This window comes from Oncorhynchus gorbuscha, linkage group LG23 (genome assembly GCF_021184085.1).
Source record: "Oncorhynchus gorbuscha isolate QuinsamMale2020 ecotype Even-year linkage group LG23, OgorEven_v1.0, whole genome shotgun sequence".
NCBI lineage: Eukaryota > Metazoa > Chordata > Actinopteri > Salmoniformes > Salmonidae > Oncorhynchus > Oncorhynchus gorbuscha.
In genome coordinates, this window is record NC_060195.1 from 65,924,061 (window position 1) to 65,949,162 (window position 25,102).

The 25,102-nt window shown below is 45.1% G+C and overlaps 2 protein-coding genes across 2 annotated transcripts in view; one reads left to right on the forward strand and one right to left on the reverse strand.

Annotated features, from left to right (window-relative positions):
* The first annotated feature begins 7,600 nt into the window (after positions 1-7,600).
* Positions 7,601-17,303, forward strand: LOC124011153 (reduced folate transporter-like). Its single transcript, XM_046324227.1, has 6 exons — positions 7,601-7,886; positions 8,935-9,589; positions 11,066-11,867; positions 12,741-12,933; positions 13,111-13,252; positions 13,365-17,303. The coding sequence occupies exons 2-6, from the start codon at positions 9,317-9,319 to the stop codon at positions 13,566-13,568; spliced, it is 1,614 nt and encodes a 537-aa protein (XP_046180183.1). The 5' UTR covers positions 7,601-7,886; positions 8,935-9,316; the 3' UTR covers positions 13,569-17,303.
* Positions 17,304-18,035: 732 nt separating this feature from the next.
* Positions 18,036-25,102, reverse strand: part of LOC124011152 (collagen alpha-1(XVIII) chain-like) — a 39,707-nt gene continuing 32,640 nt past the window's right edge. The window contains 11 exon segments of the mRNA XM_046324226.1: positions 18,036-22,273; positions 22,460-22,575; positions 22,694-22,891; positions 23,018-23,572; positions 23,705-23,737; positions 23,844-23,972; positions 24,114-24,178; positions 24,309-24,468; positions 24,603-24,725; positions 24,841-24,875; positions 24,976-25,029. Coding sequence (XP_046180182.1) covers positions 22,060-22,273; positions 22,460-22,575; positions 22,694-22,891; positions 23,018-23,572; positions 23,705-23,737; positions 23,844-23,972; positions 24,114-24,178; positions 24,309-24,468; positions 24,603-24,725; positions 24,841-24,875; positions 24,976-25,029 — 1,682 coding nt within the window. The 3' untranslated portion in view covers positions 18,036-22,059.

Consider the following 25,102-nt stretch of genomic DNA (forward strand, 5'->3'; position numbering starts at 1 on the left):
AGAGAGAGTGTCTTACCCATCCACAGACACTCAAACACAGAGAACAAGAGTAAGACCCGGCCCACTCTCTCCTACTGGCCCAATGAGAGGCAGCTGTAAAACTGCACAACCCAATGAGAGACGTTGAAGGCAGGGCCAATAAGTGCAATGACTCATCCAGCCAATCATAGAAATTGCCTTTGGACTCTTAGAAACTCCCTCTCTCTTAATGACAGATTTTGGAAGGTGCACTTAGCCTGTGTGAGTGATTCAAGACCCTGACCTGGGACATATTAGAGTGATTAGATTCTGATGCACCTAAACCAGTGTGATAACACAATAGGCAGCATTCTTCCCTACACCACTAGCTGAGATCCAGTCAGGTGCTGTACTGCATGCTACAGTCATTCTCATGTACGGCTACCCTCTTAAAGGAGGTTACGCATGACATGTTGCATTATTTCTGAAAACAGAACACACGCAGTTGTGCACACACAGACACACACACAGACACACACACAGACACACACACAGACACACACACAGGAATGCATGCATACACACTTACAGAGTTGATTGTTAAAGAGGGAGGTGAGGTGGAACCTCTGATTCAGCAGTATTTCAGCCCTCTAATAAAACACAGCTGACAGGCTGTGCTGTAGAGGATGTACCTCCTCTATACTGGACAGGAGATGGCTATAAAAGATTCATAGAAAATGGGAGGGGAAAGATGGGCACAGAGGGGAAATATAGGCAGGGTTTACCAGCTGCGATGAAATGAGTGTGGGTCGCTGTGGATAATATACAGGATATTGCCACAGTCAAACCAAGGTAACAGGAAAATGTTGTGGAAAGGATGTCCTAAGACTTATTTCCCTCTCTGTCCGATTCCTTATAACCACTGATCTGAAAGAGATGGATAGTTCCTGGTTGAAAGCACAGAATACATTCATGGGTGAAAGTGATACAGCAGAATGGCTGCCACCGTATGCATGCATGCTATCCTTTCACATCAGGGTCTGGTTCTCAAAGGAGGTGACACAGAAGGAAGTGCTTCGTCTGGGAAACAGCACCAGGCGCAGACAGGTCTTGGATGTGTCATGTTTTGTCATTGATTATCATATCTTGTCCCTGTGCTTCCCCTTCTATTCGTTTCCCTCTGCTGGTCTTATTAGTTTCGTTCCCTTTTTCTATCCCTCTCTCTCCCCCTCCCTCTCTCTCCTCTCTCTATCGTTCCGTTCCTGCTCCCAGCTGTTCCTCATTCTCCTAACTCACTCATTTAGTCTTTTTACACCTGTTCCCTATTTTGTCTTCTGATTAGAGTCCCTATTTCTCCCCTTGTTTTCCACTTCTGTCCTTGTCGGATCCTTGTCTATATTCACCGTGCTGTGTCTATGTATTGCCCTGTCGTGTCGTGTTTCCCTCAGATGCTGCGTGGTGAGCAGGTGTCTGAGTCTGCTAGGTTCAAGTGCCTTCCCGAGGCAACCTGCAGTTCTTGATCAAGTCTCCAGTCTGTTCTCGTCTTTACGAGTAGTATTATGCTTTTTGTTTTGTAAAGTATCATTACTGGATTAAAAACTCTGTTTTCGCCAAGTCGCTTTTGGGTCCTCATTCACCTGCATAACAGAAGGATCCGACCTAGGAATGGACCCAGCGACTACAGATGCTCGTAACACTGCCGTCGAGATCCAAGGAGCCATGCTCGGCAGACACGAGCAGGAATTGTCTGCTGCTCGCCATGCCGTGGAGAACCTGGCCGCTCAGGTTTCCGACCTCTCTGGACAGTTCCAGAGTCTTCGTCTCGTGCCACCTGTTACTTCCTGGCCTGCCGAGCCTCCGGAACCTAGGGTTAATAACCCACCTTGCTACTCCGGGCAGCCCACGGAGTGCCGCTCCTTTCTCACCCAGTGTGATATTGTGTTCTCTCTCCAACCCAACACATACTCTAGCGAGAGAGCTCGGGTTGCTTACGTCATTTCACTCCTTACTGGCCGGGCTCGAGAGTGGGGCACAGCTATCTGGGAGGCAAGGGCTGATTGTTCTAACAATTACCAGAACTTTAAAGAGGAGATGATTCGGGTTTTTGACCGTTCAGTTTTTGGTAGGGAGGCTTCTAGGGCCCTGGCTTCCCTATGCCAAGGTGATCGATCCATAACGGATTACTCTATAGAGTTTCGCACTCTTGCTGCCTCTAGTGACTGGAACGAGCCGGCGCTGCTCGCTCGTTTTCTGGAGGGAATCCACGCAGTGGTCAAAGATGAGATTCTCTCTCGGGAGGTTCCTTCCAGTGTGGACTCTTTGATTGCTCTCGCCATCCGCATAGAACGACGGGTAGATCTTCGTCACCAAGCTCGTGGAAGAGAGCTCGCGTCAACGGTGTTTCCCTGCTCCGCATCGCAACCATCTCCCTCCTCTGGCTCAGAGACTGAGCCCATGCAGCTGGGAGGTATTCGCATCTCGACCAAGGAGAGGGAACGGAGGATCACCAACCGCCTGTGCCTCTATTGCGGATTTGATGGACATTTTGTCAATTCATGTCCAGTAAAAGGCCAGAGCTCATAAGTAAGCGGAGGGCTACTGGTGAGCGCTACTACTCAGGTCTCTTCATCTAGATCATGTACTACTATGTCGGTCCATCTACGCTGGACCGGTTCGGGTGCTACATGCAGTGCCTTGATTGACTCTGGGGCTGAGGGTTGTTTCATGGACGAAGCATGGGCTCGGAAACATGACATTCCTTTCAGACAGTTAGACAAGCCTACGCCCATGTTTGCCTTAGATGGTAGTCATCTTCCCAGTATCAGATTTGAGACACTACCCTTAACTCTCACAGTATCTGGTAACCACAATGAGACTATTTCTTTTTTGATTTTTCGTTCACCTTTTACACCTGTTGTTTTGGGTCATCCCTGGCTAGTATGTCATAATCCTTCTATTAATTGGTCTAGTAATTCTATCCTATCCTGGAACGTTTCTTGTCATGTGAAGTGTTTAATGTCTGCCATCCCTCCCATTTCTTCTGTCCCCACTTCTCAGGAGGAACCTGGCGATTTGACAGGAGTGCCGGAGGAATATCATGATCTGCGCACGGTCTTCAGTCGGTCCCGAGCCAACTCCCTTCCTCCTCACCGGTCGTATGATTGTAGTATTGATCTCCTTCCGGGGACCACTCCTCCTCGGGGTAGACTATACTCTCTGTCGGCTCCCGAACGTAAGGCTCTCGAGGATTATTTATCTGTGTCTCTTGACGCCGGTACCATAGTGCCTTCTTCCTCTCCGGCCGGGGCGGGGTTCTTTTTGTTAAGAAGAAGGACGGTACTCTGCGCCCTGCGTGGATTATCGAGGGCTGAATGACATAACGGTTAAGAATCGTTATCCGCTTCCCCTTATGTCATCAGCCTTCGAGATTCTGCAGGGAGCCAGGTGCTTTACTAAGTTGGACCTTCGTAACGCTTACCATCTCGTGCGCATCAGAGAGGGGGACGAGTGGAAAACGGCGTTTAACACTCCGTTAGGGCATTTTGAGTACCGGGTTCTGCCGTTTGGTCTCGCCAATGCGCCAGCTGTTTTTCAGGCATTAGTTAATGATGTTCTGAGAGACATGCTGAACATCTTTGTTTTTGTCTATCTTGACGATATCCTGATTTTTTCACCGTCACTCGAGATTCATGTTCAGCACGTTCGACGTGTTCTACAGCGCCTTTTAGAGAATTGTCTCTACGTAAAGGCTGAGAAGTGCTCTTTCATGTCTCCTCCGTTACTTTTCTCGGTTCCGTTATTTCCGCTGAAGGCATTCAGATGGATTCCGCTAAGGTCCAAGCTGTCAGTGATTGGCCCGTTCCAAGGTCACGTGTCGAGTTGCAGCGCTTTTTAGGTTTCGCTAATTTCTATCGGCGTTTCATTCGTAATTTCGGTCAAGTTGCTGCCCCTCTCACAGCTCTTACTTCTGTCAAGACGTGTTTTAAGTGGTCCGGTTCCGCCCAGGGAGCTTTTGATCTTCTAAAAGAACGTTTTACGTCCGCTCCTATCCTCGTTACTCCTGACGTCACTAGACAATTCATTGTCGAGGTTGACGCTTCAGAGGTAGGCGTGGGAGCCATTCTATCGCAGCGCTTCCAGTCTGACGATAAGGTTCATCCTTGCGCTTATTTTTCTCATCGCCTGTCGCCATCTGAGCGCAACTATGATGTGGGTAACCGTGAACTGCTCGCCATCCGCTTAGCCCTAGGCGAATGGCGACAGTGGTTGGAGGGGGCGACCGTTCCTTTTGTCGTTTGGACAGACCATAAGAACCTTGAGTACATCCGTTCTGCCAAACGACTTAATGCCCGTCAAGCTCGTTGGGCGTTGTTTTTCGCTCGTTTCGAGTTTGTGATTTCTTACCGTCCGGGTAGCAAAAACACCAAGCCTGATGCCTTATCCCGTCTGTTTAGTTCTTCTGTGGCTTCTACTGATCCCGAGGGGATTCTTCCTTATGGGCGTGTTGTCGGGTTGACAGTCTGGGGAATTGAAAGACAGGTTAAGCAAGCACTCACGCACACTGCGTCGCCGCGCGCTTGTCCTAGTAACCTCCTTTTCGTTCCTGTTTCCACTCGTCTGGCTGTTCTTCAGTGGGCTCACTCTGCCAAGTTAGCTGGTCATCCCGGTGTTCGAGGCACTCTTGCGTCTATTCGCCAGCGCTTTTGGTGGCCGACTCAGGAGCGTGACACGCGCCGTTTCGTGGCTGCTTGTTCGGACTGCGCACAGACTAAGTCGGGTAACTCTCCTCCTGCCGGTCGTCTCAGACCGCTCCCCATTCCTTCTCGACCATGGTCTCACATCGCCCTAGACTTCATTACCGGTCTGCCTTTGTCTGCGGGGAAGACTGTGATTCTTACGGTTGTCGATAGGTTCTCTAAGGCGGCACATTTCATTCCCTCGCTAAACTTCCTTCCGCTAAGGAGACGGCACAAATCATTATCGAGAATGTGTTCAGAATTCATGGCCTCCCGTTAGACGCCGTTTCAGACAGAGGTCCGCAATTCACGTCACAGTTTTGGAGGGAGTTCTGTCGTTTGATTGGTGCGTCCGTCAGTCTCTCTTCCGGGTTTCATCCCCAGTCTAACGGTCAAGCAGAGAGGGCCAATCAGACGATTGGTCGCATACTACGCAGCCTTTCTTTCAGAAACCCTGCGTCTTGGGCAGAACAGCTCCCCTGGGCAGAATACGCTCACAACTCGCTTCCTTCGTCTGCTACCGGGTTATCTCCGTTTCAGAGTAGTCTGGGTTACCAGCCTCCTCTGTTCTCATCCCAGCTTGCCGAGTCCAGCGTTCCCTCCGCTCAAGCGTTTGTCCAACGTTGTGAGCGCACCTGGAGGAGGGTGAGGTCTGCACTTTGCCGTTACAGGGCACAGACTGTGAGAGCCGCCAATAAACGCAGGATTAAGAGTCCAAGGTATTGTTGCGGCCAGAGAGTGTGGCTTTCCACTCGCAACCTTCCTCTTACGACAGCTTCTCGTAAGTTGACTCCGCGGTTCATTGGTCCGTTCCGTGTCTCCCAGGTCGTCAATCCTGTCGCTGTGCGACTGCTTCTTCCGCGACATCTTCGTCGCGTCCATCCTGTCTTCCATGTCTCCTGTGTCAAGCCCTTTCTTCGCACCCCCGTTCGTCTTCCCTCCCCCTCCCGTCCTTGTCGAGAGCGCACCTATTTACAAGGTACGTAAGATCATGGACATGCGTTCTCGGGGACGGGGTCACCAATACTTAGTGGATTGGGAGGGTTACGGTCCTGAGGAGAGGAGTTGGGTTCCGTCTCGGGACGTGCTGGACCGTTCGCTTATTGATGATTTCCTCCGTTGCCGCCAGGGTTCCTCCTCGAGTGCGCCAGGAGGCGCTCGGTGAGTGGGGGGGTACTGTCATGTTTTGTCATTGATTATCATGTCTTGTCCCTGTGCTTCCCCTTCTATTCGTTTCCCTCTGCTGGTCTTATTAGTTTCGTTCCCTTTTTCTATCCCTCTCTCTCCCCCTCCCTCTCTCTCCTCTCTCTATCGTTCCGTTCCTGCTCCCAGCTGTTCCTCATTCTCCTAACTCACTCATTTAGTCTTTTTACACCTGTTCCCTATTTTGTCTTCTGATTAGAGTCCCTATTTCTCCCCTTGTTTTCCACTTCTGTCCTTGTCGGATCCTTGTCTATATTCACCGTGCTGTGTCTATGTATTGCCCTGTCGTGTCGTGTTTCCCTCAGATGCTGCGTGATGAGCAGGTGTCTGAGTCTGCTAGGTTCAAGTGCCTTCCCGAGGCAACCTGCAGTTCTTGATCAAGTCTCCAGTCTGTTCTCGTCTTTACGAGTAGTATTATGCTTTTTGTTTTGTAAAGTATCATTACTGGATTAAAAACTCTGTTTTCGCCAAGTCGCTTTTGGGTCCTCATTCACCTGCATAACAGGATGGATCCAGAATTTGCAGTGAGGCCTTCCTCACAGCTATGGCTGTGATGTCCATGAAATCAAGGCACACTGTTAGACTGCCTTGGGATAACTGCATGACAACCAAATCCCCAGATATGTGTTTATGGGTTCTGTAGAGGGCACAGAAGATATCTCATGACTGGCTAAATCACATAACATTTAAAGTGCTGTGACAATGGACTGATTCTCTCCATGTAGCCTGAGGCAGTTAAAAAAACAACAACAACCACATGATAATCAAATTGGTCATGCCATACTTTGAGAACTATTTATAGGAGTAGTAAATATGTTATAAATACCCTAACAAATCCCATAAAAGAACCCAGTTTGAAAAATAAGTAGGCAAATGCACAATAGGTTTATGTGACATGCGCACTGGATAGTCAGTCACCACTCCATTGCTGTGCCCTCATTTATAGCACCAAAGGTCAAACTCAGATTGCAAATGTTTGCTGAAGTTTATGAATGTTTATGATATTGCAGCCGTTTTCAAGCATATTCATACTGCTAGACGTATTCCACATGTGTATATAAAAGATCACACGTGACGCGAAAATAAAGTTTACAAACATTCGCATACGTTTTCTCCTCATACCATAACAACGTTACTTTATTCGGTTACATTGTAACGCCGACATGTAGCCTACTCTCCAAATATTTAATATGGACGTTAACACTAAGGGGATTCGTTTATCTAGCCCGGGTTAACCCGGTGGAGGGAGTTTGTATCGGGTGAAGGTGACTGCATTCGTTTTGGAACAGGGCGGCCTGACGGGCGTGAGCCGGTTCTAAACAAACGTGAAGTAATTAAGCAATTGGAGTGATACATCGGATTAGTGATGAGTCAGATTCTGTGCAAAAGTGATTGCGATAAAAACGCTTTATTTGCATTCCCAATGAAAACTAGTTTGAACATACAAACATTTATTTTTATGGAAAAGAGATGTTGTATGTTTCGGGACGATTGGCCGAGGGGGGCAGATTGCTATTTGATTTGAGAGGGGCGCTCCTCCTTCCCTCCCCGCTTTCCCCCAATGACATGATGCGCCATTTCTCGGTTCAACCCGGGCCAGGAAAATAGAACTCCCCGATTTCACAGCGCGCGACGGTCAGGTCCAATGATTATCGATGGGGCAATGTTCAGTTGCGTGCTCAGTAGAATGCTCTATGTTTTGTGTAGGGTGTTTGTCTTTATTCATTAAATGTTCATGTGATATTATGTCCTAATATATTGGAATACAGTATGTAGCCTATTTGCCATTGACATTGAAACTAGTGAGTGTTGAGTGTTATACTAATGTTAATTGATTAAATACATTTTAAGGTGCATTTAGGAGTATCTCCGTTCAACCGATAGAAACTACAGCCCCCATAGTTCCTTGCAAAATCTCACAGACTCAGTTGCTCTGAAATGCACTGGACAACAGCGCGCACACAAGTTCAGTCGGAGAAGAATTTAAAGGTAGGTTTTTACCTACTTTCCTCGTCAATGTATAAAGTTGTATGTACATTGTTTAAAACTCAATTATTTGTGTCAACTTCAGCTAGCTAACAAGTTCACCAATGTTCCCTGCAAAAAGATAATATTAACTCGCATGATGTAGCTAATATTAGCTAGATAATGTCAGCTACTGTAGACAGTTAACGTTAGCTAAATTGTCTAGGCTAGTTGATGTTAGCTGTAGCTAGCTCTCTGACATTGTTCACTAGCAAAGGGTTTATCAAAATAAGCTCAGCTACCTCTTCCAGACAAGCTTAGCTACCTTTAACTAACGTTAGGTATTCCAGACTGGAATCTGGTTAGCTAACGTAACTAGTTAGCGAACATTGAATATGGCTCGTGCCAGCCATGCGTGCAGGACTTGCACCCCTGTTTTAGTGAATACTTTTAAAAGTAACTATGTCTGGTCTCGCATGCATTGCAATTACGTGCATTGCAATTACAAAGCTATTTAACTATGGTAAACTGAAATGCAATAGCTGGTCAAGAGGTAGACGTTACAAAAGTCGTTCGTTGTGAATCTATTTTTGGAGTGTGTCAACCCCAAGTTAGTAAATCAGTCCAACAGAGAACAACAAAATTATAATACACTGACTGCACCCAAATAATACTCGTGACCTGACAGCTCAGATCTGTTTGGGTTGTTGTTTACCATGGTTGTTACTATAATACGTGTGATTTGATGTCCCTGCCTGGAAAGTGGCGGCAGGGTATCCAAGTGGTTAGAGCGTTGGACTAGTAACCGGAAGTTTGCAAGTTCAAATCCCCGAGCTGACAAGGTACACATCTATCGTTCTGCCCCTGAACAGGCAGTTAACCCACTGTTCCTAGGCCGTCATTGAAAATAAGAATTTGTTCTTAACTGACTTGCCTGGTTAAATAAAGGTAAAATTAAAAGGACAGCTTTGGACATAGGGAGTTAGGTTAAGCACCATCCCACAAAATAATGAAGAATACAGCATTAAACAAACTTTGAATGACTATTTGCAAACATTCTTGTATTTTTCAGGTTCAAACAGACCAGAGGTCCAGCTGTAAACTAGCTTGCTTTCAATCATTGTTAATCCATGGAATGGAGCAACGGTTGAAATTCTCTCATACATACAGTATGAAAATAGCTGCAGGTAGCACTTTACCGCCATGTTCGTCATTGTGAAAGGTTTCCCTCTCACCCCCTCTGTAATGTGTAACACTGGATCCTCTGTGGAAGGGAATAGTTCTAACAGGAATCTCTACTTGCTTAGAACATCTGAATTGGTGGTTTAGGCCCTACTCTCTGGTTTCTATGAAAATTCCTATAGCAAGCCTCTTCACTCTAGCAATACCACTTAGTCATTTGATACAGTCAGTGGTAGACTTGGGACTCCAGTGTCCACTGTCAGGCCACTACCATGGTGAACAAAGACTCTATGGTGAGTGGGGACAGGGCTGTGGAGGAAGAGGCTGAACTGGACCTGAAGGAGACCTCCCCTGGAGAGCCTGACCCCGAGATGGCTCTTCCCCCACCTGAGGACCCCTCAGACGGCCAGACCAAGACCGCCCGGACCTGGGAGTTGTCGGTGATGTTCCTGTGTTTCTATGGGTTTATGGTGCAGCTGAAGCCTGGGGAGCCCTTTATAACACCAAACCTGCTCAGCATGGAGAAGAACTTCACCAGGGAACAGGTCAGTGATGCACAGTCATCCCCCTATAACAGTTTGGAATGTTGGTGTGGTGTGTTTTGCATGAGTGTGTAATGTGTGTAGTGTGTGTGTGCAACTATCCGTGTGTCTGTCTTAAGTTAACCACCGTTTTTAAGGGTGGGTAGATGTGTAGGAGTTAGGGTTGCACGATGAGTGCGAATAATCGAGTTGAGAAATGTTTTTTCTTACCGAATGTTGCGATTTGATGTTAAAGATCAAAATACTAGGGTGAACTGTTGGAATCCTAGAAATGGATGAACTTGTATTACAAAGTAGCGCTGGGAATTGCCAGGGACCTCACAATACAATATTATCACTAGCAGAATAGCATGCGAACTTACAGTGAATCTAACAGCAAGGAGGAGGAACTGCACCGCTTGGTGGGAAGCAGCCGCAAGAGGAGAAAAAATGGTGGAAACTATTAAAAGCGTCCATTACACATTTCAAAATATTGCATGCAATATGTATCTCTTGTGATATGGATATTGCACGTCAATATTTTGATGAAGATGTGAATTCAATCATTTTGGAGCACTAGTAGGAAGGATCGAGAAACTTATCTTCACTCTTGCTTAGTAAACAAATATTTTGTTAGTCGTGTCAACTATTGCTATCGGTCTTCTACTGAATAAAAAAACATGTATTTAACCTTTATTTAACTGACTTGCCTAGTTAAATAAAGGTTAAATGTACAAAGAAAATGATATATATATATATATTTAAAGGCCAGGGCACGTCAGTTCAACCTGAGGCTCAATTGATTTTGAGGGATATGAAAGGCATTGTCCTGCGCTGGAGGCTATAGCCTTGTATGACACGTAGAAGGACAACCCTGATATAAGCTATATCAGCTGACACGTGTTCCATCTGAATTTATACTAGGAGCTTGAACTACAACCATTCAATCCTAAAATAATTGAACCAGTGTTCCTTAGTCATGGAACCCACTGGACTGTAATAAGGCTATCACAGTGTGAGTGCAGTAACGCCTCCTCAGTATGGTCAGAGTTCACATTCCTACAAATTAGGCCAGAGTCTTTTTCTGACTGGTTACTGTAGGCTTGTCTGGCTCAGTATCAACTAATGAACCTAATGGCCTGAAGTCTGCAGACTCATTGGAAGGTGTCCTTGCCTACAATGTAGCATTAGTTCAAATGAAGGGGATCAGTGAAGGTTTTTGCTCCCCTCATTTCCTGTAGACGGGGATTAACGTTGTTTCATTGGCAAAAGGTGTCAGCACAGCGACAAGGTTATTCTGAACACCATATGAGGCATGTGCATTTGTCAGTGTTCGAGGACTCCCAGGAAACTAGCCTAAATATGCCATTTGAGAACACCTGCCGGCACATTTATAGAGCCTTCAGCTGCAACTTTTTACAAGGAGAATTGGATTCCACCGAGTCCTCTGTCTCTTCTATGTGGTCTCCCCCTCTCATATCCGCCATTCTCATCCTCCAGGTGACCAATGAGATCAACCCGATCCTTTCCTACTCCTACATGGCGGTGCTGGTGCCAGTCTTCCTCCTGACAGACGTCTTGCGTTACAAGCCCGTCCTGGTCCTCTCCAGCCTCAGCCACGTGGCCATCTGGCTCCTCCTCCTCCTGGGCTCCTCCCTCTTAGAGATGCAGTTCATGGAGTTCTTCTACGGCATCACCATGGCAGCACGCGTGGCTTACTCCTCCTATATCTTCTCCCTGGTCACCCCAGAGCTCTACCAACGTGTGGCCAGCTACTCGCGCTCTTGTGTCCTCATGGGGGTGTTTGCCAGCTCGGTGCTGGGCCAGGTGCTGATATCCGTGGGCAGGCTCTCCTTCGCCACGCTCAGTGTTGTCTCCTTGGCCTTGGTGTCCTTCGGCCTGGTGCTCTCCGTCTGCCTGCCCTGGCCCAAAAGGTCCTTGTTCTTCAACAGGGCCCACCACGCTGCCCAGAGGAACCTCCAGGAGCAGGCTGCCGCCCAGTCGGAGCTGGCCAGGATGAAGCAGGGCGAAGCGGGCTTGGGTTCAGGTGACACACCCTCCCTGGCCCCTCTAAGCTCTGGTTCCTCCTGGAGGGACTCTGTGTTTATTCAGATGCTGAAGGAGCTGAGGAACGTGCCGCGGAGGCCCAGCCTGAGACTGTGGAGCCAGTGGTGGGTGTTCAATTCCGCTGGCTACTACCTGGTGCTGTTGTACGTCCATGTCCTGTGGAACAAGGTGTACCCCGCCACGGAGAACAAACACGTCTACAACGGAGGGGTGGAGGCTGTCTCCACACTACTGGGTGAGGGATCCATTTCCCTAGGTTTTAGTCTGGGTACAAAGGCCCTCCAAAGCCAGGTATACAAGTGTTTTAATAACCAATATGTAGCATTCACCTGGGTCTTTACTGTCTGACAGGGTTGGAGCCTGTGTTCTCCAAGTCAATGATTCCTACAAAATATTAACACCCCTACAGCAGTTGGCAGAGGTAGTAGTGAGAGCACCATGGTAACATGCTTCAAGGTACATATTTTCTCAGTCAAATGAGTTGTCTTAGACCAGGGTTTCCCCATCTCCAGTTCTCCAGTACCCCCAACAACACACGTTGTTGTAGCCCCAGGCTAACTCGCCTGATTCAATAGTTGACAAGTAGAATCAGGTGTGCTTGTCTGGGGCCACAACAAAAATGCGCACTGTTGGGGGGACTGGAGTTGGGAAACACTGTTTTAGACTGACCCCTCTCCAATGATTTAATTATGACTGAAATGACATGACCTTAACAGCTGACAAGGACAGGAGACATACAAAGCCCATCAATCTAGAAAGAGGAATTCCCATGAAGCAGAATGTGACTAACCAGTCACTTTCTGTTGAAAGGTGGTGGAAGATGACAATGGTTTAGATGTTGATCACACAGGGAGATGACGCCAGACATTGTGCTGCTCCCCATAGTCATTTAGTATAATTATTTTATTGATGCCTAATAATAACATAAAGGCTTACTGAACCAGCAATCCCCTCTGTTTGCCTTGATATGATAATGTCAAACTGTGACCCTGAGTCCACACGCAGCATTTATTAAATTAAGTTCCCCCAAGCCTTAATCACCTACTCAGTCATTAATTTAGTCAGCTTATCTTCTTCGACTAACTCCACCTCGTTAACTCTGTCCCAGGTGCGATCACGTCGTTTGCAGCGGGCTTCGTGAAGATCCGCTGGAACGTGTGGTCTGAGCTGGTGATCGGCATCATCACGGCTCTACAGGCTGGCCTGCTGCTCCTCATGGGGACCACCAGCAACATCTGGGTTTGCTATGTGGCCTACTCCCTCTTCAAGGGTTTCTACCAGTTCCTCGTGCCCATCGCCATGTACGTTTCTTTAGGTCTACTTTTATTTAAGTCGTTGTATACGTATAATGGAATTTGGGGGATTTTCATGTTCAGACGTGTGCAGTGCATGAATGCATTGTCAAATAGAACTGTCACGTCTTTCTTACTTTAGGCTGTACATTTAATTTGCTGACTATCCTGTTGTGGTGTTTGTAGTTTCCAGATCGCCTCCTCGCTCACCAAGGAGCTGTGTGCCCTGGTGTTTGGGGTCAACACTTTCCTGGCGACCGTTCTGAAGACCATCATCACCCTCATCGTCTCTGACAAGAAGGGTCTGGGACTAGACGTGCACTCCCAGGTCAGTCACACACACTGATTACAACCATGCTCAGACAACTTCCTGCAAGATGACGTCACCCATATGGGAACACCATATGTTTTCTAATGAGTGCTGTTCTGTTCTCCAATAGTTCCTGGTCTACTTCTTCTACTTTGCCTTGCTGACAGTTATCTACCTGGGCTGTGCTGCCTGGGTCATCATTCGCCACTACAGGAACCAATCGGCAGGAGGGGGAGGGGACACAGACCAGGCCACGCCCACTGAGCTATGTTCCGTACCATCAAACCCCTCAGAGACGGAACCTCTGTCCAATGGGAACAACGTGAAGGCCTGAAAGGAATATTCTGGAATGTTGGCAGTCAGATTAACCCGTTGAGACTATTTTTATGTATCTGCATGCTGTTAGCGTAATGACTGGAAGTCTATCGGAACAGCTAGCATGCAAGTTGTCCCTGTAGACTTCCTGTCATTGCGCTAGCTAACGCTAGTTGGCATTGGCTCGCAAAACTACCTCTTAACTTCTTTCATACTGGATGCAGAGACATACAAATGGCATCCATGAGTTCATCTGACTGTGTGGAAGTTGATAAAGGGTCTCCTTGCCAAAATCCTTAACTAACCCTTGAACATTGTGTCATCTTTACATCTAACACCTAAACCCCCTACACTGACTTTGAGTGGTCTAAACGGTCTGGGAATCTCTGCTACGGTTTCCACACGACTGCACAAGGACAGATGAGACTTAGAGGTGAGTCGAGACCTCATGACACTTCGTTGGATGTGTTGGGGGAGTGTAGTTTACCAGTATTAGTGAACAGTCACTGTTCTCAGCCCTTATTGCCTTATCTGTTATATCCAACGTGTATTCAGTTCACCAAAAGGATGTTATTATGGAATACATTTTTTTATTTTTTATAATTACAGGCAGGGCCCACCTACATTACTACAAGATAATAAAAGCTCACTCGATCGAGCCTAATGGTCTTGTAAGCAGCGGTGGAAAAAGTACCAACTTGTCATACTTGATTAAAAGTAAAGATGCCTTCATAGAAATGACTCAAGTAAAAGTCTAAAAGTATTTGGTTTTAAATAAACTTAAGTATAAAAAAGTAAGAGTATAAATGATTTCAAATGACTTATTAACCAGATGGCACAATTGCATTTTTTCTTCATCAGTAGCCAGGGGGACACTCCAACACTGAGACATCATTTGTGTTTAGTGAGTCCGCCAGATCAGAGGCAGTAGGGATGACCAGGGTTGTTCTCTTGATAAGTGTGAATTGGACCACTTTTCTGTCCTGCTAAGCATTCAAAATATAGCAAGTACTTTTGGGTGTCAGGGAAAATGTATGGAGTAAAAAGTACATTATTTCCTTTAGGAATGTAATGACGTAAAAGTTGTCAAAAATATAAATGGTAAAGTACAGATACTTCTTAAGTAGTACTTAAGTATTTTTAAGTACATTACACCACTGCTTGTAAGTAGCAATACATGACCTTGTATGCGGTACAAATCACATTGTGGGAGCACCTCTAAGAGAATGAATTAGGCTGTTTGGGAAGGTTTGCATCCTAAGAAACCTGCCTCAACATTGTTTTCGAAGTACAATAGACCAGCATATAGCTACTGTAGTAGGTACATTTAAGGATTTTTCTTTTTCGGCTTTAGACCAATCCCTACTTCTCACTCGAACAGTGTTTTGTTTTTAATAGTCAGAGTTTGGGCCTAGTTGTCAGCCTTATGTTCTCAGAGAGACTATTGACATGTACTATGTAGTGGCTGCTTTGCTTTTCTCATCCCAGAAACATCCCAAATGGTGTTATCCACTGTTGATTATGTTCAGAGTTTTCCAAATACAGGGTAATCATATGTTCCCTGATGTTAAAGCATGTTTGTTTTCGTAACTCTGACTGAGAAAATAATCATCTCAAGTAGAGGGGACCAATAGGAAGTGATCTACAGAAACAGTCTAACGAATTCTACTGGACTACTTCTTCTACTGATGGAACAGTAGCCTGTTCTATTCAGCAAATGATTCACTGTTTTTCGATCATTAGGAATTCTCGACAATTGCTGCAATTGTATTGATTAGCGAAAACCATATTTTTGAATCTGTTTTAGATTAAGTAGACACGTGACAGGATGCATTTTTGGGCTGCAGAATCTTCCTGAAGATTTTTCTTTGAAAAGTGTCAAAAATATTTTCTAAATGAAGCCCTTTGTGTGTATGTTCACTACACTCCCATTGTCTTAGGTTTAATCAGCGATTGTTTGTGAACAAAGCAGATGCCAATTGTTTTAGGGCCTTCAAACTAACCATGTCAGTGGATTGTTTTTGATTTCACCTTTATTTAACCAGGTAGGCCAGTTGAGAACAAGTTATGCTTGCTGCTAGTGAGTAATTCAATGCACCTTGTGTCAGGAAGTGTTTTAGCTACCATTTTGTGTATAGTTTTGCTTACGGGAGGTTGGGGTAAGTTGAGCCATTTGTTACATTCAGCATCACTAGGAGATCTATTGTATTCTTTCTAACAAAGGTATCTACATATATTTCAGGATGTTGTGTATCCCTGGAAATAATCCAAATTCATGTAAACTTTACAGTTTTGAAAACAGGTTTTCTGGGGGAAATAAGTGGTCTCTTGGCACAATTTACCCCGGGATTCGGGTAAATTGAGCCACGGAATAGGTCAAGTTAAGCCGCATAGAAATGTCTACTGAATGAAATATTACCAATGCCTTTTAAAAAGAATATCTATCTTTATTTCCCGAACACAATTGCTTTTTCTTTTTAATAATTTTAAGCACCTTTTTAACACAGGCTCCTAACAAACACAGGCTCCTAACAAACACTTTGTACTTCCTATATATATATATTTAACATTGGCCAGGCCCTGTTACCTCATATCCCAGCGATAATGCGTTGCATTATGCCTGGGAAGAAAACACTTCAATTGGCTCAACTTTTACCCCAAGGCAAACATTTGGATTATATTAGCACACACAGATACAATAATTTCATGCTTATGTATAGAATAATCTTAATGATCTACTTTGCTTTAGATACAAGCATCATGAAACCTCTATAACAGAAAATAATTTGACTTGCTGAAAATCTTTTCTTTTTTCCTTTTTTCATGTGGTTTCTTCCTTCAGACTCAATGAAATGATGACCCTCTTCCTAGATATTTGGTCAAATTATAACATTTTGTGTATGGTTTCCTAGAAACAAGGGTGGCTCAACCTACCCCACTCTCCCCTATTTTTGTTTAAATGTTTTCATGCAGATTTGTCTTTTCTCCCCCAGCAGTGCTAATAATACGTTCATTGTCATCTTTTATAATAGGAAGCCCACATGAATGTGAATGTGTAAACTGGAATATAGTTGTTATGAACTACTGCAAATGAGTTTTGAGGATTTAGCAATGAGCTGGCAGACCTTTATTCTGCATGTTATTTTCCAGAATTTTCGAATGAGCTATTTTGTATTGTTTAAATGCAGGGTTTCTCAAATGTTTTTGCTTCGTGACCCACCAGTTGAGCTGTGTTTTGAGTCTCCATCCACCATAAGGGTTGAGTGGTAAAAAACAAACACACACAGCATAAATACAAAATATGATCTTGGCAGCGGACACTATTTTGCCGTTTCAAAGCTAATCCCCTGCAATTCCACATGCTGCCATGGAGCTGAAATAAAAAAAAATGCAATTTTAAAAACAATTTCCTGCAATTCTATGCATTTTGCCATGGAGCTGAAATTTTGTTTGCTTTTAAGCAAATTTCATGCAATTCTATGCATTTTGACATGGTTGGTGTTTTTATGCACCAACATAACATCAGTGGAGGCCTGATTGTCTAGCTTTTATTTTGTTGATTGTAAATTCTCAGATTATAGGTTATTATTGAAAATGTATAGGTCCGTTCTCTTTTCTGCATACCATCCCACAGTTTGGGAACTACTGTTTTAATGGAACAATTTATTTATCTGTGCATAAGAGTGAAATTGGGTTTTCTTAAATGTTTGTCACAGGAAATAAAATGCAAAATTAAAGTTGAAAAATGTAAATATCTTTTAGACCAATGTTTATTCTTTGGAATCTGACAACTCTGGGAACTCATATCTGGTGTACCCTTTACATTCTAAATGTGTTTATACCATACTTAAAGTACACCCATAAATGCAGATTACTCCTAACCAATTTATTTTATTGAAGTTGCCTTTAGTTTAATTTAATTGCTGTGCATAGGAAGTGGTTTGCTGAATTCCTGTCCCCTTGAGTAATCTTAGGACCATCTTACTACAAAACTGAGAAATCATGTCAGAATATAGACTATAGTAGTTTGAGTGCCTATTAATTACATGTAGGGTGGATAAAAGATGTGTGTGAACAATACAAGCACTTAACTTGAACGGTATGCAACTTGAACTTTGCACTATTCTCTAATTGATTTAAAAGGTCATATCTCAAGGTAGGTTTCAGCCTATAGTGATGAGGTTGTAGAGTATACAATGATTTTTACATGGTCATATGGCCTCATAAACAAAGGTATGAGATTAATTGCACCTAATGGTCTATATGCCGTGCAGTATACGAGCCAACGAGTTCAGTATAGGATAAGATTTGTAACGTTAACTGTCAGAATTGTTCATGTTTATTATTGTCACACTGACTTCAATCAATGCTGAAAATATACACTTTGGGTGAATGACTGTGAACCTATTTTGTTGCTGTAAAAAAAACTGACTTATGTCAACATTTTATTTTTGATTTACAAATAAATCGGTATGGAAAAACAATGTAGCATTTGTTTGTTTTTTTAATAAACGTTGATGACATTGAGAGAGATGGCACAGTACATGTCACCTCAGGAAACTCCTCACCAGGGTCATACACCGGTTCATTCAGTGAGCTGCAATGCTTTGGTCTTTGGATTAAAAGCCTTATTTAATTTCCATCACAGTGCATAGACATAAACACTTAAGCACTTTTGAGGATTGTGAAACGCAAAAGGACATTGCAAAACAAAAACATTGTCATTTGATTTTTGATACAAAATGTCATGATTCTTAGCCCAGGCTCATCTCTTCCTCTGTCAATACATAGATCCATGGAGTACATGACTGAAAAGTGTGAATGTTAAAACTACTTAACAAAATGTTAAGCGCAAAATAAATACTCCTTTTGTTATCAAAACATTTGAAATATCCTGTTCCCTTTTGATGTCGGCTAGAAAAATAAAACCATCCAACATTTACGACAATGTTATAGATAGTGCTTCAAAAACTGGTTATATGTACTGATTACAACAAAATGTAAAGTGAATCAAAAATTACAACATTGGATAATAAACATTTAATGTACAATACTGCAACAATTAGCTTGTTGGAATCATAGAGAACATAATTAGTGTCCTGTTTAATCTGTAGGTGTGGTCTGTGGTGTGGTTTGATTCTAGGGCAAACTGTTAAAAGGCTATAGACTTTCTACAGTGCAGGTATTATGCTTTTGAGGGCAAGACCACAAAAAAAATGTACATTGTGATAGTCTGTTATCTAACCCCCAATGAACATGGCTTTCTGAAGTGGACAGTGAAAGGAGAAGTGGAATGAATACAAACTCTACTGAAAACCACAGCTTTGAGGTGTTTACAGAACAGCGATTTAGACGTATGTGCAGGGGGTCGGGGTGGGCTGTTTAGTCAGCTGCGATCAGTGTAAAAAGGGGGTGGCTTGGAGGGTGGGTCCATCTCTTAGCCTGGTTGTCGCTGTTCTAGATCAACCCCATATTATGGACATGTGGTCCTATTTGGCCAGCTGGACTGAGTGTATTGGAGAAGGGGAATGTAGCTGTTATATACAAAGCACCATTTTGTGTGTGTGTGTGTGTGTGTGTGTGTGTGTGTGTGTGTGTGTGTGTGTGTGTGTGTGTGTGTGTGTGTGTGTGTGTGTGTGTGTGTGTGTGTGTGTGTGTGCGTGTCAGTGGAGGCTCCTCAGAGGAGGAAGGGGAGGACCATCCTCAGTGAATTTCATAAAAATGTAAACACTAGAAACATTAAAGTTATACTTTTTAGATAAAACTATACTAAATCTATTCGTATGTCACCAAATAATAGATTAAAATACACTGTTTTGCAATGGTCTACAGTAACTTCAAAAGCACTGTCTGGGGTAGCACCATGGTGTAGCCGGAGGACAGCTAGCTTCCATCCTCCTCTGACTTCAATACAAAACCTAGGAGGCATGTAGGCCTCAACCTCTTCCATAGACATACATGGTAATTATGACCACTTCCGGAGGAAGTCCTCCAACCGATCAAAGCTTTTAGGATCAGAGAACAAACAGTGTGTTGTATTGGGATTGTGCCACAGAGCATTATGGGGATTCTATGTGTTGAGAAGCTTGGTGACATTGTCCGATAGAGATTAAGAGTGAACAGTGATAGTTGAGCATTTTTGGTATTTTATTCAATTCAAATTTGTTTTTTTTCAAATGACAGGAGACAGAAGAGGTATGTAAATTGTTTTCTTGGTTTTAGAATTAAATTTTTGTGTCCAGCTAGCAACTGATTTAACTTTATTTTTAAAGTCAGCCTCGTTAACTTCAGTAGCTAGCTATCTACCAGCGTGAAGTGTGCAGTTTGTGGACTTTGTTGAAGAACCCGTTTCATTCTCTGGGGTACACGGGAAAGGGAGGGTCGACCACTGCCTGAGATCAGTTTCATGAAGAAAGATGAAAAGGTGAGGGCGTTCAATACCAACTGGTATCAAAAGTAAAGCTGGTAACAGGGAGCCTTTCATCAAGCTGCCTGTATTGCTGGCCATGCCTGCTTTAGGGAAAGTCTGAGCCTTGGTCAAAAGGTGGGTACAGTGACCTGAAGAACATCGATCGTTCAGCTAAACGGCAAAACAAAAGCAGGGAGAATATAAATGCCGACATTCAAGCTTCTGGGAATAAGCTGCATCGACAAGAGGACATGACGAGAGGGGAAATTCCCGCCAACAAGGGCAACAAGGAGCTTGCAGAGGTAATTGCACGTCAGAATGCTTTACTTGTTGAACATATCGACCTTTCGACTTGTTTTTTCTAGGATGTCGAAAACAATTCAGAATGATTTGATAGCTTCATCGCATCATCCATAAACATTTCGATTAAAGAGAGAGGTTGACACAGCACATTTTCTTCACGTGCACTCAAGTAAGCTTTCCTCTTTCCACCGGTATTTATTGAGCAAAGAACACAATCACTCCGGACAAGTAAAAACTCATGACATAAATGTTGCAGCAGCCTAGGCACACCTAAACGCTAGAAATCGGACATGTTGTATGGGATGAAAACGAGACTATATTTCAGTCTGATCAACCTTTTTTTTACAACTAATTAATCACTGGCATACTTTATTGGGTCCAGAGTTTCCCTAGTTAGGTTACCATATAAGGAAAAACTCCAGGCCCCAGGGGGTAAAAATTACCCCACGCTCTGAGACCTATGGTGCCACCAGTCTGCTTGCAGTTGTCAGTTATGGTCAGGTATGTGGATGATCAGGGCTTTAATCAGGAACGTTTCTTGGGCTACTTTGATGTGTGAAGTGGGCGAGATGCGCCGCAGTCTGTGTTTGACTTAATGCATTTTGAGATGTCGGAGTTTAACTTCATAGAGAAACTTGTTGTCCAAACCTGTGACGGCGCAGCTGTAATGGAATGTATCTGCTATTTGTATTTCCAGGGAAGTCCCCTCCTGTTCCCTGATTAAGAGGTGATGATCACTCCACTACCATTGTCAACTATCTCCTGACATGAACTGAATCCATGTCTCATGTTCCCGCTCATCCACTGGCACATTGAATGTTTCCTCTCCAAGCTCTGTAAGTCCCCCTATCAATGTTCTCTCATTACTGTATGTAGAGTCAATCACAAACACAATCACATTATTACACATCAATCATTTTACTCCTTGCTTGGACTAACTCATTCTTAGCCCTTTTGTCTAACTGTGTCGTGTGTTGTGTTATTGTTTGTCTTTTTAGGCAAATCCTGTCCTGCACTGGTCAAGCCTCTGAACACCTCAACTCATGCCTCATACCCTCATTCAATCACTGCTGTGGTCCCTTTCCAACACTGTAAGTAGCCCTCATTCCCATTCCCCATAATAGTGTACTATAAATGGCTTTATTAAATGCTTTAGGTTGAAATAATTAGTCATTGACGATTTTTGAAACACACTTTGTTGTCCCTGTGCGCTCCACACCTATACCCTGGGTCTACCATCCTCCTATTTATTTAAGTCACCAGCCTCCACTGGTAGGTACGTTTTGTTAGGCATCCTGGATTGGCTGATGTGTTTGTGTGTGTTTTTCATTGGGCTTATCTCTTGATCTGGCTGTAGTGTGTGTGTGCGTTTGGTCGGTCAGTGTTATCTCTTGATCTGCCTGTAGTGTGTGTGTGTGCGCGTTTGGTCGGTCAGTCCTATCTCTTGATCTGGCTGTAGTGTGTGTGCGTTTGGTCGGTCAGTCCTATCTCTTGATCTGGCTGTAGTGTGTGTGTGTGTGTGCGTTTGGTCGGTCAGTCCTATCTCTTGAACTGCCTGTAGTGTGTGTGTGTGTGCGTTTGGTCGGTCAGTCCTATCTCTTGATCTGGCTGTAGTGTGTGTGTGTGTGTGCGTTTGGTCGGTCAGTCCTATCTCTTGATCTGCCTGTAGTGTGTGTGTGTGCGTTTGGTCGGTCAGTCCTATCTCTTGATCTGGCTGTAGTGTGTGTGTGTGCGTTTGGTCGGTCAGTCCTATCTCTTGATCTGGCTGTAGTGTGTGTGTGCGTTTGGTCGGTCAGTCCTATCTCTTGAACTGTCCGATGTAGCTGTTCTCGATGCAGAGCACGGCGTAGGAGCTGTGACAGCTGCTGGTTCTCTGTTGGAGGAGCTGCCCCCCCTGTAGAGAGGAGGCCATGCCCGTCAGCGCACGCTCCCCTATACGCCACGTCTCACAGTAGTTATCCACCTGGCCGTGCCCCCTGCTGGTGGAACCGTGCCATATCATCTTGTCTGGCCTGGGTGAGGAGAGGGAATAAGGGAGAGAACGAGATGAAGGGTTGAATCATCATATTTTTGCTTCCATTCACTTTCTCAGCTGTTAACTTGACATAACTTATCAATGCCTCCTCATGGGTGTTGTAAAAAGAGAGGTTTTGATATTTTGTGTATAGTGAGTGATATGTAGACGTGTAGTTTATCACCATGTGCCGTCTGTGAAAATGTCTTTGCCATCGAAGGAGTAGATGGGTACGTTGTCCTTCACTCTGCCCTCTGAGTCACTGAAGATGGCCTCCCAACTGTCAAACAGGACCTCGTCCTATAGAGGGGACAGACAAATGGTTAGGGACGGTTGCTGCCAATTACTTAAATGATATGGAATGATACTGGGATTCTGAATGAAGCTGAAAATGCATCTCAGTCTTAGCCGACTGTACCTTTAGGTTGACGATGGGCATGCGGTCTCTGTCTGACTTGCGGACGATGCTGTAAAGGTCCTGGAGCTTGGAGGAGAGGAAAGCCCGGAAGGTTCCCTTCAGCCCGATGGCCCGAGCCTGGTTGAAACACAGGAAGTCTGCCCCTCTGATACCCCGCATGTTACCCCCCTTGGGGGCGTTCAGGGCGACCAGGTGAATCTGCAGAAGGAAAGAAGAAGAAGAGTCTTTAAAAACGTGCTTCCCATCACATCTACAATCAGAAGTATTTCAGCAGTGGCATGTTTTTAGGTTACATTTATGATATTTAAATCACTGGCTACTCACGCTTGGGCCTGACGTGTGTTGGTGGCTGGGGGTCTCAGGGGGTCTGGGTCTGCGTTGTGGGGTTACAGGGTAGCGGGTGTCTGTGTAAACCGGGTTCTGTGGGACAGGGGCTGGCTGGGGCTGGACAGGGTCAGGGTTGTGCTGTCGGTCTGTATAACTGGGGTACCGTGGATCAGTGTGTGAGGGGTATCTGGGGTCTGAATGTGAGGGGTAGCGTGGATCTGGCTGGGCTGGGTAGCGTGGATCTGGCTGGGCTGGGTAGCGTGGATCTGGCTGGGCTGGGTAGCGTGGATCAGGCTGGGCTGGGTAGCGTGGATCAGGCTGGGCTGGGTAGCGTGGATCAGGCTGGGCTGGATAGCGTGGATCAGGCTGGGCTGGATAGCGTGGATCCGGGTGAGTCGGGTAACGTGGGTCGGGGTGAACAGGGTGTTGTCCCTCAGGCTGTGGCTGGTGGGGGTCTAGCTGTCTGGGGGGTTGCTCTGTGGCCGTGTTAGAGGGATGGTCTGGCTGGTAGTAGACCACTGGAGGAGGGTCGACAGCTGCTACCTCATTACCCTTCAGATGGATACAGGCAGAGAAATCATGTCAATAAGATTCACTAATGTGATTAATAACTTCATTAAGTGATTCCTTCACTGTCACAATAGTTTGTCAGCATTTCTCAAGTGCACATTTCCAACGACTTACCTGGTCAGGGGTTAAAGCTATGTGTGGTCCAAGCTGAAAGGTAAAACTTCCAAGTTAATCATGTAAACATTAACAAAGGATGAAGGTGTTGTATTTTATAAATATAGTGGCTTGCATCCATTACACCATTACACTGCACCTGGATTTGCCGGAAGCCATCTCGTACTCTGATGTAAAAGTCTGTTTGGTCGACCAGATACACCAACGTCCCCTCTGCCTGTCGTCTGGCCGTGGCTGTCATCGTGTCGTATGACCTCAGCACCATCACCTGTTCAAACGTGGACGACAAGGAGCTAAATGATGCCACATCCTGGAAGTGGTGTATATATCATGACAGTGAGGCCCTGTCCAGAAACAGGCCCTAACCTCCTAGACCCTACACTAGGAATGGAGGGGTTAACAGACTCACCCCAGAGGAGTGTCCATCAGTTCCAGGTGGGCCAGGAGGGCCCGGAGGTCCAGGGATGCTGATAGCTGAGATGTAATAAGATCACATTCATTGAAGCTGTTAACCAAGGAGCTACGGTACTTCATGTCACCAGAATGTTGTGTTCCTGCCTATGTACTGTATGTATGAGTGTGTGTGCGAGAGAGTACGCCTCACTCTGTGTTGGCCTGTAGGCTCCAGGCGAGGAGGATGATCCTGAAGGTCCGGGGGGCCCCGGTGGGCCTGGGTTCCCTTGCCTGCCTTCGTACTCTCTTCCTGGGTTACCTGGAGGGCCCTGGGGCCCTGAAGGACCGATGATGGACTCTCCCTTTGGCCCCTGGAGATCGATAGATCTTGCTCATTAAAACTTTCTAATTAAATTCCATTGTACATGTCTTTTGATGCAAGGCACTGATTAAACGTGGAGAATGCAGTAAAACAAAATGGCTGTTGTTCAGTGGTTATTCTTACCGGAAGTCCTGGAGGTCCAGGTTGACCACCCTGTCCACCGTAACTGCCACCATAATATCCTCCGGCTGGCTCGCCCTTCTCCCCCTTCATCCCAGAGTCTCCTCTCTCTCCCTTCATCTCCCTCTGCAGGGACACGCACACACACACACACACACCACGTCATTTGACCTCACGTCAAACACATACAGACGCATGGCGGGTTGTGAGTGTAGAGCTCCTTTGTTGTTACGTCACTTACCTTGAAGGTGTAGATGTCAAAGTTGGACGTGAGACCTAGAGTGGAGACGATAGAACGTGAGTTCAATCAGCTCAATCTCGTGTGTTAGTACACCTAAGGCCAGCGGAGGTAAATAACTAGCTGGTTTTACTGTACCTGGTACCCCGGGTATTCCTGGTACTCCACGATCACCTTTGTCTCCTTTGGAGTCTGATGGGTGGAGGAAAAAGGCCAACATGTAAGCCAACACATGACATCGTTTTACATGTAATGTTCCATGTCA